Consider the following 17,700-nt stretch of genomic DNA (forward strand, 5'->3'; position numbering starts at 1 on the left):
ACAGCTCCAAGCAATCAACTATGGAACGAAATAGATAAAACTTACACTGTTTGGTAATTTTCCAACTGATTTCTCTTACAAGCATTGGATTCTACAGTGGTAAGGTGAGGATAAGCAGAAGAGTCGCCTGAATTCAGTGTTAGTTATCTTGAGTTTTCCTCGGCTAAGATGGTTCATCCGCAAAAAGAAAACAAACTCAAATAGTCTTCTCCAAACTCATCACATAGAGACACCAATCATAATGCTAAAGGAAGCTATGTTTTCTCAGTGGGAAAGAGCAGCAGACTGTCTGCATATTTCCTTGTTTGTATACATCTCCTGACATGATATCTGAACTATATTCTACAGCTTTTAAAGCACTCAAAGCGCTTATCTGGAATGAAAGAAAATCTGGTACAAACTAACATAGCATCTTTTTCAGTTTCCCTATTGCAAGGAAGAGAACACAAACTCTCTTTCGATTGGCCATCAAAGACACCACCACACTTGGCACCAATGTAAATTGACCAATGATAATGAAAAGACAAAGTAGCTCAAAGAGGGGAAAAGGTGAATGTGGAGATTTCCTATGCATCCAAAACCATCACAAAATAGCTCTCATGTCTTCAGGTCATCAGACATCGCTGAAGGTATACAATGCATTGCAAGAATATCTGATGTTGCCGCTTTTGCATTTTTAGTCTGCAGTACAACAATCTAAAGAAAACAAAAGAATCACCTTAACAGTTCCAGAAGGATAAGAAAAGAAAAGAGAAGACAAAAGATCAGTTAGGAGAGAGAGAGAGAACCTGATTATAATCAAGATCAAACTTCAAGTATTCTTCTTTACAGGCCTCCACCATGTTAGCCAAGCTCTTTAGATTTTTCACAGGCTTGCCATTGAAAGCAATAACCTAGATTACATGGGATCCAATGTCAAAACATTCAGATGGACGTGAATAAGATAACAATGGCAGCTTGCTAATTTGTAAATACTACAGTGATCAGCTCTATTCCACAATATTTTCTTCTCACCTGAGTGTTTACCAGTTCTTCATAACCAATATTGATGTCAGCCACAAGCACCTAATACGAAGCGCACAAGGCAGATCAGAAAGGAATAATAGATATAAAGGCTAATAAGCTAACAGAGAGCTGGCCTGACCTGAGAAACCACAACCAGTTGTTCATCAATTGATTGTGCCATTGCATGTAGAAGTTTGTCCAACAACTTAACTGGAGCATCGAATTCATAGTCTTTTCCATACTAAATTTAAAGGAACAAAGATTGTACCGAGATATGTAAGCCCTCCGAGTCATGGATAAGAAGTAATAAATAAAATATTAAGTAATGCAGTTGATTACAAACCTCTGAACGTAAATATGGAACAGAAACAGCAGAGAAAACAAAACCACCAACAATGTAGTAAGAAGGAGGTTTTCCCTTGATATGAGCTGGAATCAATCGTTTATGTGCATTAAGCTTTATTTTAAATTCTAGAGTCTTAGATTTACGGAGAACTTTCACTTGAGCATCATCTCCAGTATATTTTTGAGAAACAAGATAGCTGAAACCAATGCGCTCTCCATGCCTGAACGGTACTGAAAATAAGAAAACCAAAAATCAGGAATTTATAATTTTAAAAAGAACAATAAGTTCAGAAATTTACTGATTGAGAGCCCCCTTGTTTGCATCTCAGGAAGTCATTTATAGCTGTAAGTCGAATTTATTTTTGAGTCTCTCAGGTGTACGAGGGATTGAGTTCGCGGCTGGGCCAAATATAGGATTCATTTTTCCTTCCACAAGAAAAACATACAAAACAACCAGTCCATAATAGGAACCTAAATGGCATTCCGGAAAAGTCAAACTACATATACCAGATTAACACATCCATTATTCCTACCCAACCATCCCTCTTAGGCGCTTAAATGATTCTTTATAAGCATATCTATGCAGATTTCCCAAATCCATTATTCTCAGCAAATCGAGGGGGTGCTTCTGAACCCTAGTGTGAGGACGACTCTGAATTGGAGGATCTTGCAATACCTAACACATTTATCTAAGTGTTCAGTAGAAAATATACAATAGCTAATCACGAAAGCAAGCAACACAAAGAACAGTTTTGTATTTTCATTTTCCCCTTCTCCCATCCCCCAACGACTTTTTTTTTCCCTCAAATGGCTAAATAAATTCATCAACAGCAAAGAAGAGAGAATTTGAAGAAGTATGAAAGATATTACAACTATCAATTGCGAACAATGAAATGCTTACGATAATAACAATTCAATCAAGATTAATAGACATGCATGAACTGCAGTCTTCTGCATGCATAAATGAATTGCTTGAGAAACTAGATTTAATACCCTATTGAGCAATGTGTACATTACTACATTCCACTATAAATTAAACAGCTATCAAAATGAACATCTTCGCAGGAAAGTTGGATATGTATTAACTACTGGACAATAATATCTAACTTAAAAAGAAACGGATCATATGGAAGAAAAGAAAAGTTGAGCACACCAACTAAGAGTAAAGGACAAAGCTTGAAACATATTCTAGAGCATCAATGGTTAACACATGTCCAGTAAAAGAATTCGAACCTTCCCTCCTCTTTTATGTTAATCCTTTTCTTTCCTTTTGTTTGAAAAGGAATAACCTGTTTCTTTCTTCAAACCTTTTCTAATTGCCAGGTACCTAAATCACATTGATTTGCACAATTTCTCAGCAATTTTTGTATGTTGTGTGGACACGTTATATGGAATTAAACAGAATTTCAGATTTCCTTTTCAGATAAGCATTTAAAAGATGGTACACTCAAGAAAAGCAAACAAAAGGGACAGTGAAATCTTGACACTTTCATGACTTCAATATGCTTTCTTGCTCTTGAGCACAACAATACCCTCCACTCTAAGCACGTAAGCCAAGTATGAAAACCTTGATACCAACTTGAGGATTTGCAATCATAATTGGGTACTTAGTCTAGCACTCACACTAGTCAGACCCCTACGTGAATATGCTACTTGAACCGATCTACACTTATCTAGCATTGTTTTCTTTGGGATATAAAGCATAATCTTAAAATCACCAATTTAGTAGTCTATAAGACCAGACAAACACAATTGACGAGCAGGAGGAGCCTTCAAAACTAGGTTACACATTGCATATGGTCTTTCATACTCCTTTTTATTTTACATGGCTTTATTTAACTGACAAGAGTTCAAGACAAAAAGACTTAGGTTTGACTCAAAGCTAAACATGTACTACAAACCAAAATCTTGTAGTCATAAACATGTCATCTCAAAGCGGCAAAGAGTGTCGTTAAGGGCAAAATGGAAATGTTTACTTCCTCCGTCCCAATTTATGTGATGTCGTTTGACTAGGCACAGAGTTTAAGAAATATGAAAAGACTTTGCAATGTTCCAAAACTACCCTTAAAATGAATAAATTTAAAAATAGAAACGTACACCTTTGTAGATTTTTTGATGAATACGTGGGACCCAACATGGATAAATGTTGATAATGTCATTAAATATTTGCCAAATAAGGAAATGTGTCATTCTTTTTGGGACTAACTAAAAAAGAAAGTGTGTCATATAAATTGAGACAGAGGGAGTATTAAATACTTTTTAAATATAAAAAGGTGACAATCTTTTGGAAGGCTGTTTCATAGTCCCTCCATTTTATTTAATGTTATTATCCTTCATTGATCATCTCTTTTACATTAGCGTTTTCCTCTTCTTCTTCTTCTTTTTTGTGTGGGGGGGGGGGGAGCATATGTAGTTGTGTTATCTCCGCCAATCACTATGCATTTTCTCAATCCTACTTCATCACAATCCTCTCTAAACCTTAAACCATACATCAGTAAAGATGACTTTCTGACTAAAATACAAGCTAACATATCAGTGGAAGCACATTGATAATTTGGGATGAAATCAGTGTTCACCTGTTCCATCATTTGCTATATCAACCCCGTCAAAGCTAAGGATAACATCTGAAGGCTTTAGAACATTGGATTCTGGGGCCGTAGGCTCAACTCTTCGGATACGAACACCCTTCTGATTATGTGCCATACCCACTGACAAGCGGAGGTCAGGATTTTCCATTTTTTGCCATTCAATCCCAATGATAGGAAATCCTAGAATGTAGGAGATGTCCAAATAAAAATAAGTTCGCACTTTGAGACCATCAATTTAATCAAGTTGAAAATGCTATTCGAATTTTCAAGTACCTGTGTATGCTCCATTCTTCTCATAATCTCGAATGAAATGCATAATTACTGGTGTTGGTATGACATAACCAATGTTCTCGGCATCTTCATGTTTAAGGGATTGAAATGCAATACCTACACACTTCCCCTTATCATTGAATGCAGGTCCACCAGAATTTCCAGAATTGATGGCAGCATCTATCTGCAGGATTTTTTTTTATTGTTAAAAAATCCATTGAAATGCAGTCACATGATTTTTCTGGGGAAATTAAAAACCATAGCAACCAAATAAAGGAAATAAAAGACCTGTATGATATATTAAAGAAAGTATTCGCAGAAAGGAAGAAACATCCAAACATAACCTGCAATCCGAGGAGCTCGGTTGACACATGAACATAAGATAGTATCTCAATGCGCGAGACAACACCGCTAGTCACAGAGATTGTATCTCCTCCTATAGGGTATCCAACAACAGTTACAGCATCTTGCAGCGCAGGCAGATCCCCAAACTCAAGAGGTGACACTCCTTCCCAGAACTCATCATCATTCACAGTTAACATTGCTGTTTCATAGTAACAACAGAAATAGCTACGTTTAGAACTCTTCGGTGCTGAATTTACCAAATTCTAACAGTAAAATGATGCAATTAGGAGAATATTAGTAGCTCAGTTGGTTGGCTACCTGAACTCTCATTTTGTTGGAGATTCCACACCTTGTAATCCCCCCCCCCCCCCCCCCCCCCCCGAAAAAAAAAAAAACACCACCACCATTTTCCCTTCCCCTACCCAATTTTTTTAAAACAATGATGCAATTAGAGGGGATGCATTTGGTATGAAGAAAAGCACCTTCATGAAAAACATTTTCCTTTATGAAATCATCTTTAGGTATTTGGAGCCTTAAAATATTCCAATGAATACAAAGGCTACAAATATCTCAACTTGTATTCCATATAACTTGTTTGGCCAATGTTATCAACCTTCCCTACTGAAAATGTCATAGAAACACTATTATACCCAAACAAACATAAGTTACTTCCCAAGGTAAAACATTTCCCTAAATGAACACTAGGTTAGTAACCTTGAATTGATAAGAAATGGACCTTGGGTACTAAACCTCAAAAGTTGGCTCATGAGACAAGTATTATCCAAGATCATACAAAGAGACCTTCCCATCCCTTAATAGTCAATGTGGGAACTCAAACACCCCTACATGCCCAGGGGCTTACAAACAGAGTGTGGATAAAATAATGCGGGGGCCAGCAACAGGTAAACCAATAATCGGAATGGGTCTCACTTTGATACCATGATAAGAAATGGACCTTAGGCCTAACTCAATACCAAAAGTGCTTCACATCAAAAGTGCTTCACGGGCTGAGATTGCCCAAAATCATGTAAAGAGACCTTCCTATCCCTAAGTAACCGATGTCGGAACTCAACATTAACTGACAAACCTAAAGTCCGTCTAAGAAAAACAATGGTAATCAAGATTTTTAGAAAGTGGAGCTTATGCAACAAATAGCTAAACAAATTGAAAATTCAGGCAAATAAATAACTAAAAATTATGGAACATACCAATATCGCATTCAGTTCCAATGGAAAGTACGGTAGCTAGGTATTTGGTATCAGAACCACGTTTCTTGACCTTAACCTGAGTATGGTGCTCCACTGAGTGGGCATTCGTGAGCAGCCTCCTTCCACCAATGATGAACCCACTACTACTTGAGCTATATTGTCTCTTCCTCTGCCAGGGAAGCGAGAAATTTGGCTCTGTATGCACGCAGAATACCTTCACCACTGCATCCATCGACGGAGCTGCCTTCGCTGCCGCAGCCAACTCCGCCCCATGCCTCAAGTCGCTACTCAATACAGTGGTGATATCACCGTTATGGTCAGCGAACCGATGGCCTCGTCTCTCTGGCGACGCCGCAATGTCCCTGTCTACTTCTTCTTCATGTTTGCCACCTTTCCTAGGGCGTCCACGGCCGCGCCGGTGAGTTTGTGGGTCACCGTTGGTGGCAGTTTCGACAGGACTTGCAGAAACTACGCCGTCATCGAGGGCTTCTTTGGAAGAGATACCAGCGCCGTCGCCGGAGTCCTCCACTGCACTTTTAGGTTTTCGGCCTCTTTTCCTCTTTAGGTCTCCCATTGAAACGGAAAAAGAACCGTTTGTTTCTTCTTCTACGAAATGGCAAGCAAATGAAAAGCAAGAAAGCAGAGCAGTTCGAAATTTGACACAACAGTTTCAAAGGAAGCCATTCTCGCTAAAACTTATAGCCCAAAATTATACTTTGCCCGCCCAAATTTTGTCCTTTCATTGGCAGCCCAAAATAGATTTCAGCCCATTTGAGATGTCAGCCCAATTCGAGACTAACTTTTTAATAAATAATTATTGATTTTAGCGATATTTTTTATTTATTATTATTTATATTAATACTATAATAAATTTGCACTACATATTAAAAGTGAATTATATATGTAATATAAATATATTATAAGTATTTTAAAAATATATTACATTTGTTTAGTAAAAAATTGACACAGAAGTATATTAAGGTGTGTGATAAATGTATTATTCATCAATAAAATTTGTATTATAGGTGTTTTATAAATTATTTTTTATAATATTTATTAAAATTATATTATAAGTGTTCAACAAAAATAAAAATGTTATTGTTATTAATGGTAAATAATTTCTTAATATAGTATTTCTATGTAAGTTTTTCTTTTTTATTTGACTAATTAACTTTGAGGGATACTTACCCATGTGTATAGGTGTGTGCATCTGTCTTTTCGCTTCGATTTTATGTATTATCTGTTCGATTTATCGATTTTTGATTTTTCAATATGCTAAATCAATAATCAAACTAATAAGATATTTTTTATTGGTTTTCAATTTACCGATTTTTGGTCATTAACGATTCTATTTTTGATTTAACCAATAATAAAATACTCATAAAATAATTATATGACTTCTCCAATAATTTGACACAACAAAACAATAATACAACTTTACAGAATACATAAAAAATAGAAACAATAGTGTAATGACCAAGCCCGTCGTTACCTAAAAATATCTGTGGTAAAGGTATACGAATCTTATTCATCATAAAGTTAGGATCAATACCTTGGTATGTGAGTGCATTAGTTGTGAATTAAGGTCGTGCTATGATCCTATCTCAAAGTTGAGCTGAAAATGTCTTTCCGATTGAGTTACGGAATTGAGTTTAAACTAAGGTAAACTTCAAACGACCATATCTCTCATCCTATAATGAATTAGGTGGCCCATGACTTATCAAATTAAATATCTTTGAGTCTTCTTTTCAAATTCACCAAGTTTACGCCATTCGGATTCGGAGTAAAAAATTATGACCCTTTTACTGAACACTATCCGGACTGAGCCTCCAGAGCGGGCTACGTGCAATTAAATGTTATTTTCATACCTAAAATGTTATTTTACTCCCAAAACTCATCCAAGGTCAGGTTAGGTCAAGGGAGGAGTGATTTCTTCAATTTTCCATCGGTTTTCTCTTTCAAGGTAAGTCCTTTCATCAATCTAACACTCGTTTGATTCTTTAGTCCTTAGAAAACATAATTGTGGCCTTAGGAAGTGGTTTGAATTAATTCTAAGGTGGAGAAAATATGGTTTCATGAGAATTTTAGGGTGTAACATCTTGGGCTAATCTTAAGAATGGTTAATCTCAATTTATTTATCGCAATTCTCTAAGGTTACCATGAAATTGGTAGTTTAGGTAAATTAATGGCAGAAAAATACTAGTTTGGGTGGAAAAATCATAAGTTTGGCCTAGCTTTTGAGATTTGCATATAATCTGAAAATATTTAGGTCATTCGTGATTGAATTATATTATACCATTATTTTAGATCAAGAACAAGTTAAAAATTCATTAAAGGAGTCAAGGTTCGCGATCAGACTTTTGCAACAGTTGCTTGGCGCCCAAGTCGACTAGGTTTCTCAATTGAGTAGTTATAAATCTATTTTCATTGCACAATTTATAGTTGATTGATGGGAGATTTCATGTTTAGGTCTTCAGGCACAGAGTCTGGATGGCTGAATGTGTTGTTATTGCTGTTTATGGTAGGAATACACTATGTGGATTATGATTATGATGTGACTAGTGATGATAGTCTAGTTCTTAATTATTAATCTTAATACTTCTTGATGATATTGTTGATGGTCCTTGTAAAGTTAATATGTAAAAAAATTGATGGGTTAGATTGAGATTCTGAGACTTGTGATAATCAAGGGAGAGGTCAAGTATGGGGATATTGATCCATATAAATATAGGATATATATATATATATATATATATATATATATATATATATATATATATATATATATATATATTTGTGTGTGTGTGTTCGTAGTGATAGTTCCATGTGAAATGGTTGAGTAATGCGCGTTCATGCAATAAAATAAAATAAAACTAATGAAATGACTATTTGTGAACAGTTACATGTAATGAGCCTGATTACTTGATTGTGCAAGTATGCAAACTATTTATTGTGTACTATGATTATGCATTGTGATTGTGATATTGGATTGGGTGTCGTATTCCAATACATATATTGGATCGGGTATCACGTTTCGACATATATATTGGATCGAGTGTCGTATTCTGACATGCATATTGGATCGGGTGTCCCATTCCGACACAACTAAATATTGAATCGGGTGTCATGCCGACACACTAATAGTTTGGTTATAGGTTCCATGAGAAAACTATTGTGTGACTATCATCAGTAAATTGATCTTGACTATATGTGTGATGATTGAGAAACTGGCTTAATGATAATTGAGCATGCCCATTCTAGTAATAATTGATCTGAAAGGATTGAAGGTCCAAGTGATACCATGTTAACAATTGTAATTGAGATTTACACGGTGAAACTCTATATTGCTTTTAAAATGGTAAATTGGTAATGTGCATCTATATATATATATATATATATATACATGTTCAGATTATGTTATAGTTGTTAGATGTATCCGTATCATAGGTATAAGGCCGTAGTAAACAAGCGGAGAGCAGTTGATGTGCGGTTTAATAAGATTAGTGACTTAAAGTCAAATATTGATGGTGTTCTGTTGATATATGTGAAATAAAAGGGAATTGGGGGAGAAGTTAGAGTTACTGTCTCCGGCCAGGCCACTCTGGCGGAAGGAACCCCGCTGTGGCGAGGCCGCTAGAGCGGGATAGGTCCGATCACAGTGGGTCAGTACGGTTAAGAGAAAAATCTTAGTTCACTTAAATGTTTACCTCTTCCAAGTGATATGTTAATTATTCTAGGGCCAGGTGTTGGTTTGAAAGCTAAAGGTAATAGACTTATTAGACAGAGTTGTAGTGACCCGTAGTTTGGAAACTCCTCTATGTGATAGAAAGGTTAGGCCTTGATTTGTATTAGAGTTGGCAGCAGACCAACTAGAAGGGATGAGAGTTTGTCTTGAATGAATTTAATGAGGTTATCGAGAATAGTAAGAGTTGCGCATAAAGATTTGGCAGTGTATTTCTAAAGAGCATGTTTTCTTGTCGTTGATTTTCTTTGTGGTGGGTATCGGGTGACCGATAATGCCTACTAGTATGTGTTATTTGTACTGATACTACTTTTTCTATGTCACTAGGCATAGTCTTATTGCAGGGTCAGTGATGTTGCTTAGGTGAAGACGAAGATGATTCTCCAACATCTTCTACTCTACCTTCCTTATGGTTGGAGCTGTGTCTTTATTTTATTTATACTCTGTATCTTTAAAAGCTCTTGTACCTGTTTAGACTAGTATTCTTGGGGGTGTTAAAGTGTTTTTCTTGTAACCAAACTTGGATTTAAAAAAAATTCATTTACGGTGTTTTCACTACTCTTTTTGCCTATTAATGGCTTTTTGGTCAAACTTCTGCATGTATTGTTTATGGGTTATCCTATCTAGGTGTTAGAGTAGGTGCCCGCACGGCTCGATGGCTTGGGTCATGACAATTTGGTAGAAGATCCTAGGTTACCTGTCTATTAGTACAAGAGCAAGTGTGGAATAGACTCCTACGGATTAGTGTGTTGACGTCCACATTTAATCTTTAGGAAGCTATGAAATATTTTAGGAAGTCAATCCATTTCTTCTGTCTTTCATGCAATTTATCGCTTGTGGTATGGGTTGAGTCTAATTGATTGTTATACCCCGTACTTTTATACCTGGGAAGGTTCTTAAGCTTCTTAAGTTCTTGAAAGGCTCTTAAGTTTCTTGAAAGGTTCTTAAGCTTCTTAGAAGTTACCATGTGAGCCGGATAATCTATAACGCTATCAAAAAACTCTAACGAAAGAAGAATGTGATGCCCCATAATAGAGAATATTGGAAATAGGGGTATAAGAATCCAAAAGAAGTTGGAGGCCAAGTAATGAGTCGTAGGACTCGACCTACTTACGTAAGCTACCAACTTGAAAATCTTACATTCTTAAGCTACTCGAGTTCATACCAAGCATACGTAGCAAGGATTATATAGGTTCGTAAAGTAAGATGAAATTATGAACTCACGAGGAGAAAAAGAAGGTGACACATGGCAGCAAGAGAGAGTGCCACGTGGCAGCATATGGAAGTGCCACGTGGTAGCAGTTAAAGTATGGGGGTGGACCCCACCTGCCACATGGTAGCCCATGGTTGGAGGTGTGGTGCGTTGGCCCTATGAGGGCTTGACACGTGTCATCACTTAGGGGCTGACATGTGTCACCCCTAAGGTGACCTATATATATATATATATTATTTATGGTCATCTTTATCCAAAAGAAGTCATTCTTATCCAAGGAAATTTCTAGAAAAAAAGAGAAGAGAAACCTTAAGCTAAAGAGAAGAGAGCTATGGATTTTAGGGGAAAAAAGGTAAGTTCTCCAATTTTATTTCATGAATTAATTATCTAGGGTATACCAAGAGGGCATGAAGGTTTTAGTAATGTAAATTTATGGTTTGGAGAAGCACCAAAAGGATAACAAACAGCCACGAAGTTTCAGCCGCGCTAGGAGAACTTCCGAGGCGAGTTTTGGCGAGTTTTGGGCAAGATAAGGTTTTCCCTTTCAAATTGGAATTTATGATGTTGTTATGCAATATATTACATTTCTTAAATGAGGCTGGAAGTGGAAAAATTGTATAAGGATGCTCGACGTTAGAAACAAACTAAATTAAAGTTGTTATAGTCAAATCAAAGTCGAGTAGTGTATTGTGATTGTGGTGCTGCAGTTGCACCTGGGTTGATTGTATGTTGTAGGGATGGAAAGTGTTATAAAAGGAGTGTGGGTACTTTTGGTTGCAGCCACATGACCCTCTATTTCGTATTGTTAAAGGTTTTATAAAATAAAGGTTAAAAACTCTATTTTGGCATAGTAGTTTGGAGCTAGTTGTTTGGAGTTGTATTGTGTAATGTTGAAGTGATTTGATTGTATATATAGATGATGGTTGTTGTTGGTAATATGGCTTCTAAGATTATCAGTTGGATAGGGCAAGTTACAGGGGAGATGCTGCCCGATTTCCGATAACTTTGGAACTAGTAATGAACTAGTAGAGGGAAATGGATACTTGGTTGTAGAGTTGGAAATTGGAAAGTGAAAGGTTATTAACCTTAGTATTGCTTTCATGTTAAATAGGTTCAAAAGACGATGAGGTGAACGTGGTGAAGGGTAATCCATAAGAGGTATATGAAGCTACCTTCTTTCTCTTGGCATGTTTTTGGCATAAGTATGTAAAACTACCCTTCTTGTCTCTTGATATGTCCTTGATATAAGTTATGATGTTATGATGAGATGTTTATGGTACCGAGTCCCTTGATGGGCCAAGTATCGGCATATGTTACTATATAAGTATCGAGCCGAGCGTTCCTCGGCATATGTATAATATAAGGATTAGGCCGAACGTTCCTCGGCATATGTTACTATATAAGGATTGGGCCGAACGTTCCTCGACATATGTTACTATCTAAGGATCGAGCTGTATGTTCCATGGCACACATGTATATGATGACTATATGAAGGAAAGTAGAGAGTATGTAAAGTTGTCCCTTCTTTCTTTTGGTATGTCTTAGAATTAAGTAAGGATTAAAATGAGCTTTGGGGGTAATTCCATTCATAAGTCTCGAGGGTGATTCATGATTTCTGTTCTTAGAGATTCTCTGATAGTTAATGTCCTTGACTTTTATAAGTTATTTTGTATCGTCTTGATTCATGCGTATGATTTCTAAGGCTCTTTTGATATGATCAATAATGATACTTGAGGGATGATTGATATGACTACCGTCCTAATTTTCAAATGACAATTTATTTTATGACTTTATTAAGTCTTTGATAGTATTTTAAATTGCATATGGTAACTCACTACTCTACTCGTGTATACTGTAACCCTTCTATCACCGAGTCTCGAGCCGGGTACATAATCATGCGCAGTTCACTGCATTATCCACTGAGTCCCCCCACTAAAGGGCCGGGTATGCTATATTAGGATATGATAATGCAATGACATGAACATTTCACCGAGTCCCTCATTAGAGGGCCGAGTACTTATATATATATGTATATATGATGATGTGATGTGACGTGATAAGGTGGTGATGGCGTCGGACCCTATAATGGTCCTACAATTATGATTCACCGAGTCCCTGAAAGGGCCATCTATATTGTATAATATGAGCATGCATGTTTTTATGATTCACAAGATACAGGTACAGTGTTTTCTTACGTAATGTATTTATCCCCTGTCTCTCTTTATTTCAGATATGCTTTCAGTTATACTTTGTATACTCAGTACATATGTCGTAATGACCCCCCTCTCTTCGGGGGGCTGCGTTTCATGCTCGCAGGTACAGATACATACTTTGGGGATCCGCCAGCATAGGAGTCCCGCTCAGCAGTTCAGAAGCGCTCCATTGTGCTGGATCCTAGATTTTGGTACTAACTCTTGATGTATATATTTATATGTTCATGGGTACGGAGGAGGCCCTGTCCCACCTTATGTTACTGTTCTTACTCTTAGAGGTCGGTGGACATGTATGTGAGTTGTATATATATGTATGTATGGTTGTTCCTATATTTTGTGATGGCCTCATCGGCTCATATGTTATCATGCATGTCGATATATTATAACTCAAACATGGGACATGTTCACTTATAGTTAGCAAGGGTATATACGAGTGTCTAGTTCGGGCACCCGCCACGACCTACGGAGTTGGGTTGTGACATTAATATCTCCAAATTCCAATTGGTATCTCAATAAAGTAAACTTGATGCCGTTGTTACGGCTGAAGGGACATACGTAAGAGAAATTAGAACCGAGAAAATTTCAATTGGTATCTAGCCTTACAGATTGTGTAAGTGCATAGATGACCAATTGAAGGTTATCCATGAAGCGAACTAATTAAATAAAGTGACTTAAATGCTTGTGTAATGTAGCCTTAAATTGTGATTATATACAGAGTGTTTCCTGAATAACTGCCAAGGTGTGAAGTGTACTTCTCTGAATGATATGATGTGATTATGTGCATAGTGTTGCCTGAAATATATGCCAGTAGGTGAAGTGTACTTGCCTGAATGCTTGAAATTATGTGAGATATAATTGCTTGGGTTTCTGTAAACTTGTGGTCAGAAAGAGAGTCATAGTTTGATTATGTGCAATGGTCTAATGATAAACCAGAATATGATTAATGAATAAATTTCTGATGTGTTAAATGACATACTTAAGTGAGGCAATACAACTCTTAATTATTCATGGACTTACCGTTGGTAAAAATGGTAGGGAAAAAGAGTGATTTATGACTGTAGAGAAACTCTGATTTCAGGACAGTCGAGATTGGTTGGGAACCATGTGAGAAAAGCACTATTGTTGCATAATAGCAAAAATTGTTGTTATGAAAGATCTCTTTGACATGTTTCATAACTGGTTTTAAATCACGTGACACTGAATTTTAGTCTATGCAGTGCTTGAGTTGATCTTTAAATTATGTTAAAGGCCTTAATACGATTTCATATGTTTACTAAAGTCAAGACTTGAGTCTGGAAGTTCGGGTTATATCATACTTGTGATCATGATTATTTTAACTGTTGGATTGAGTTTATGGGGACTCAATGCTTTAGTTGTTACTAAATTGTGTGTCTATTTGTCATAATGATTTTGACTATTGGATTGAGTTTATAGCGACTCAATGCTTTAGCTATTGTTAAATTGTATCTTTAGTTGACATAATTATTTTGACTATGTGATTGAGTTTATGGGAACTCAATGTTTTAGTCATTTCTAAAAATGGTGTCTAGTTATCATGAGGTTATTGGTTTAATGTGGATGATGAATAAATCTTGGTGGTGCGCATGTTTTTTATGCTAAGATAATGTGGAGAAATTCATATGTGTATAATGTTGGGTTCGATCTTGGGGTGAATTCCGCTGAATCTATCTAAGAGAGAGTTAATCTCTGGCTAAATTATCACCTTGGAAGTCAATAGTGATCTCAAGAAGTACGAAAGAAGGGGGAAAAACCTTTAGAAAATTATTTCCTAAAGACTAATTTCTAATAGCTGCCATAGAGAGGTAATCCCTCCATGATGGGCCCGCCAGAGTGGGAAACGGTTCGCTAGAGAGGGATAGGGCGAGATAGAATCTTAGCCCTGTCTCTCTTGTTTTGCCTTGTCCCACCCTTCTATTTTGAATGAGTAATAATTAATTCTCTTGTTTGAGTAGTTAAATCTATACTCATTATGTAGTATAGAAGAGAATTTAATGAGAATTCGTATAATTGAGCTATGGGTCACGGGTCACGATCACGAGCAAAAATTCAATTATCTTAGTGGTTTAATTTGAAGTGACTTGGGTAAGAGGGTGGTGCCATGATTAGGGGGCATTGATTGTGAAATTATTGCATACAAATAGGTGAAGTTGTAATGGACACATTAGCATGTATAGAGATATAAAGTATATGGATATTGGTGATAAACCTTAAGGGTTGGCAACATAGGTGATGGTTTTGTTTCCCGTAGATGTTTGCAGGTCCCATGGGAGGACCCTTTATTGAAAATGCCTGATAATTGGCAAGGGTGGGAATCTTATGATATGCCTTGATAGTCTCATTGTGATAGTGAATTGCTTGAACTTGTCGTTTCCTTATTATGTGTGAACATGTTGAATTGCATTTGTTCTTGGATCATATGATGGGATGGAGAGTGTGATACCGAATTATTGCCAGTGAATGTGATTGATGCTTGATTATTGATTGTGAATGAGCATCCTTATAAACTCAATCGTGACCTATTAATTCTTGTGTTTGATTTGTGAGATACCTTGTGGTTACTGCTCATTAAGTGGGGATAATGTGCTACTTATAGCATTGGTTAGGATGTAAGTACCCAGGTAAAACTTTCCCTAATATGAGAGTTGACAATATTTCAGTTAGCATAGAATCCAATGAACCTTATGAATTGGGTGGTTTAGAGATATTTGACAGTCTCAAAGTGTAGTGTTTGAGAAAAATTTAAGATGGTATCATGATATTTGAGGGACGTAGTATCCCATGGAAACCTCCAAAATAGATTTGGAGTTGGTAAAATTTCGGGTGTAGTGTTTGATGTAAAAAGGGTTAGTTTGGGATGTGATTTTCCCTAAGTTGTAATGGTTTCTCATTATTCGGTTCGAAAAACTCTTATATCGCTTCATGCCCTCTCTTCCGTGTTATCGTTCGAGGATGAATGAGGGGTAAATTGGTATCTATTGTAATGACCATACCCGTCGTTACCTAAAAATATCTGCGGTAAAGGTATACGAATCTCATTCATCATAAGGTTAGGATCAATATCTTGGTATGTGAGTGTATTAGTTGTGAATTAAGGTCGTGCTATATTCCTATCTCAAAATTGAGCTGAAAGTGTCTTTTCAATTAAGTTTTGGACTTGAGTTTAAACTAAGGTCAACTTCAAACAACCATTCACTCAGCTTATAATGAATTAGGTGGCCTATAACCTGTTAAATTAAAGGTCTTTGAGTTTTCTTTTCAACTTCACTAAGTTGCGTTATTCAGAGTTTGGAGTAAAAGGTTATGACCCTTTTACTGAACAGTGTACGGACTTAGCTGCTAGAGCGGGATTTAGGCCACTGTGGCAGGACCGCCAGAGTGGGCTACGCGCAGTTAAATGTTATTTTCAAACTTAAAACTTATTTTACTCCCAAAACTCATCCAAGGTCAGGTTAGGACAAGAGAGGAGTAATTTCTTCAGTTTTCCATCGATTTCCTCCTTCAAGGTAAGTTCTTTCATCAATCTAACACTCGTTTGATTCTTTAGTACTTAGAAAACATAATTGTGGCCTTAGGAGATGGTTTGAATTAATTCTAAGGTGGGAAAAATATGGTTTCATGAGGATTTTAGGTTGTAAGATCTTGGGCTAATCTTAAGAATGGTTAATCTCAATTTATTTATCGCAATTCTCTAAGGTTATCATGAAATTGGTAGTTTAGGTAAATAAATGGTAGAAAAACCCTAGTTTGGGTGGAAAAATCATAAGTTTGGCTTAGGGTTTGAGATTTGCATATAATCTAAAAATATTTAGGTCATTTGTGATTGATTTTGTATTATACTATTATTTTAGACCAAGAACAAGCTAAAGTTTTATTAGAGGAGTCAAGGTTTGCGATCGGACTTCTGCAGCAGTTGCTTGGCGTAGGCTAGGTTTCTCAATTGAGTAGTTATAAATCTATTCCCATTGCATAATTTATAGTAGATTGATGGGAGATTTCATGTTTAGGCCTTCAGGCATGGAGTCTGGATGGCTGAATGTGTTGTTATTACTGTTTATGGTAGGAATACACTATGTGGATTATGATTATGCTGTGACTAGTAATGATAGTCTAGTTCTTGATTGTTAATCTTAATACTTCTTGATGATATTGCTGATGGTCCTTGTAAAGTTAATATGTAAGGAAATTGCTGGGTTAGAGTGAGATCCTGAGACTTGTGATAATCGAGGGGGAGGTCAAGTATGGGGCTATTGATCCATATATATACATATATATATATATGTGTGTGTGTGTGTGTGTATGTGTTCGTAGTGATAGTTCCATGTGAAATGGTTGAGTAATGCGCGTTCATGCAATAAAATAAAATAAAACTAATGAAATGACTATTTGTGAACAATTACATGTAATGAGCCTGATTACTTGATTGTGCAAGTATGCGAACTATTTATTGTGTACTATGATTATGCATTGTGATTGTGATATTGGATTAGGTGTCGTATTCCGATACATATATTGGATCGGGTATCGCATTTTGATACATATATTGAATCGGGTGTCGCATTTTGACACGTATATTGGATTGGGCTTCACTTCCCGACACATACTAAATATTGGATCGAGTGTCTCGCCGGCACACTAATAGTTTGGGTATGGATTCCATGAGAGAACCATTATGTGGCTATAATCTGTAAATTGATCTTGACTATTTGTGTGATGATAGGGATAATTCAGCATGCCCATCTCTATAATAATT

General features: G+C 36.4%; 1 protein-coding gene across 1 annotated transcript; it reads right to left on the reverse strand.

Moving 5' to 3' along the window:
* Positions 1-239: 239 nt before the first annotated feature.
* On the reverse strand, positions 240-6,441 carry LOC129895543 (protease Do-like 9). The gene is made up of 9 exons (XM_055971268.1): positions 5,762-6,441; positions 4,553-4,752; positions 4,212-4,392; positions 3,927-4,118; positions 1,349-1,581; positions 1,145-1,246; positions 1,015-1,065; positions 789-893; positions 240-696 (listed from the first exon to the last, which is right to left on the reverse strand). The coding sequence occupies exons 1-9, from the start codon at positions 6,333-6,335 to the stop codon at positions 598-600; spliced, it is 1,737 nt and encodes a 578-aa protein (XP_055827243.1). The 5' UTR covers positions 6,336-6,441; the 3' UTR covers positions 240-597.
* Between the last annotated feature and the right edge of the window lie 11,259 nt (positions 6,442-17,700).

Source organism: Solanum dulcamara, chromosome 7 (genome assembly GCF_947179165.1).
Source record: "Solanum dulcamara chromosome 7, daSolDulc1.2, whole genome shotgun sequence".
Lineage (NCBI taxonomy): Eukaryota > Viridiplantae > Streptophyta > Magnoliopsida > Solanales > Solanaceae > Solanum > Solanum dulcamara.

Excerpts from the sequence above, each read along its gene's own strand:
- LOC129895543 (XM_055971268.1), bottom strand. The coding sequence starts at position 6,335 with ATGGGAGACCTAAAGAGGAAAAGAGGCCGAAAACCTAAAAGTGCAGTG. Across the intron at positions 4,753-5,761 it reads TGGAACTGAATGCGATATTG|CAATGTTAACTGTGAATGAT; the intron begins GTATGTTCCATA and ends ACTATGAAACAG. Across the intron at positions 1,066-1,144 it reads AACTGGTTGTGGTTTCTCAG|GTGCTTGTGGCTGACATCAA; the intron begins GTCAGGCCAGCT and ends GCTTCGTATTAG.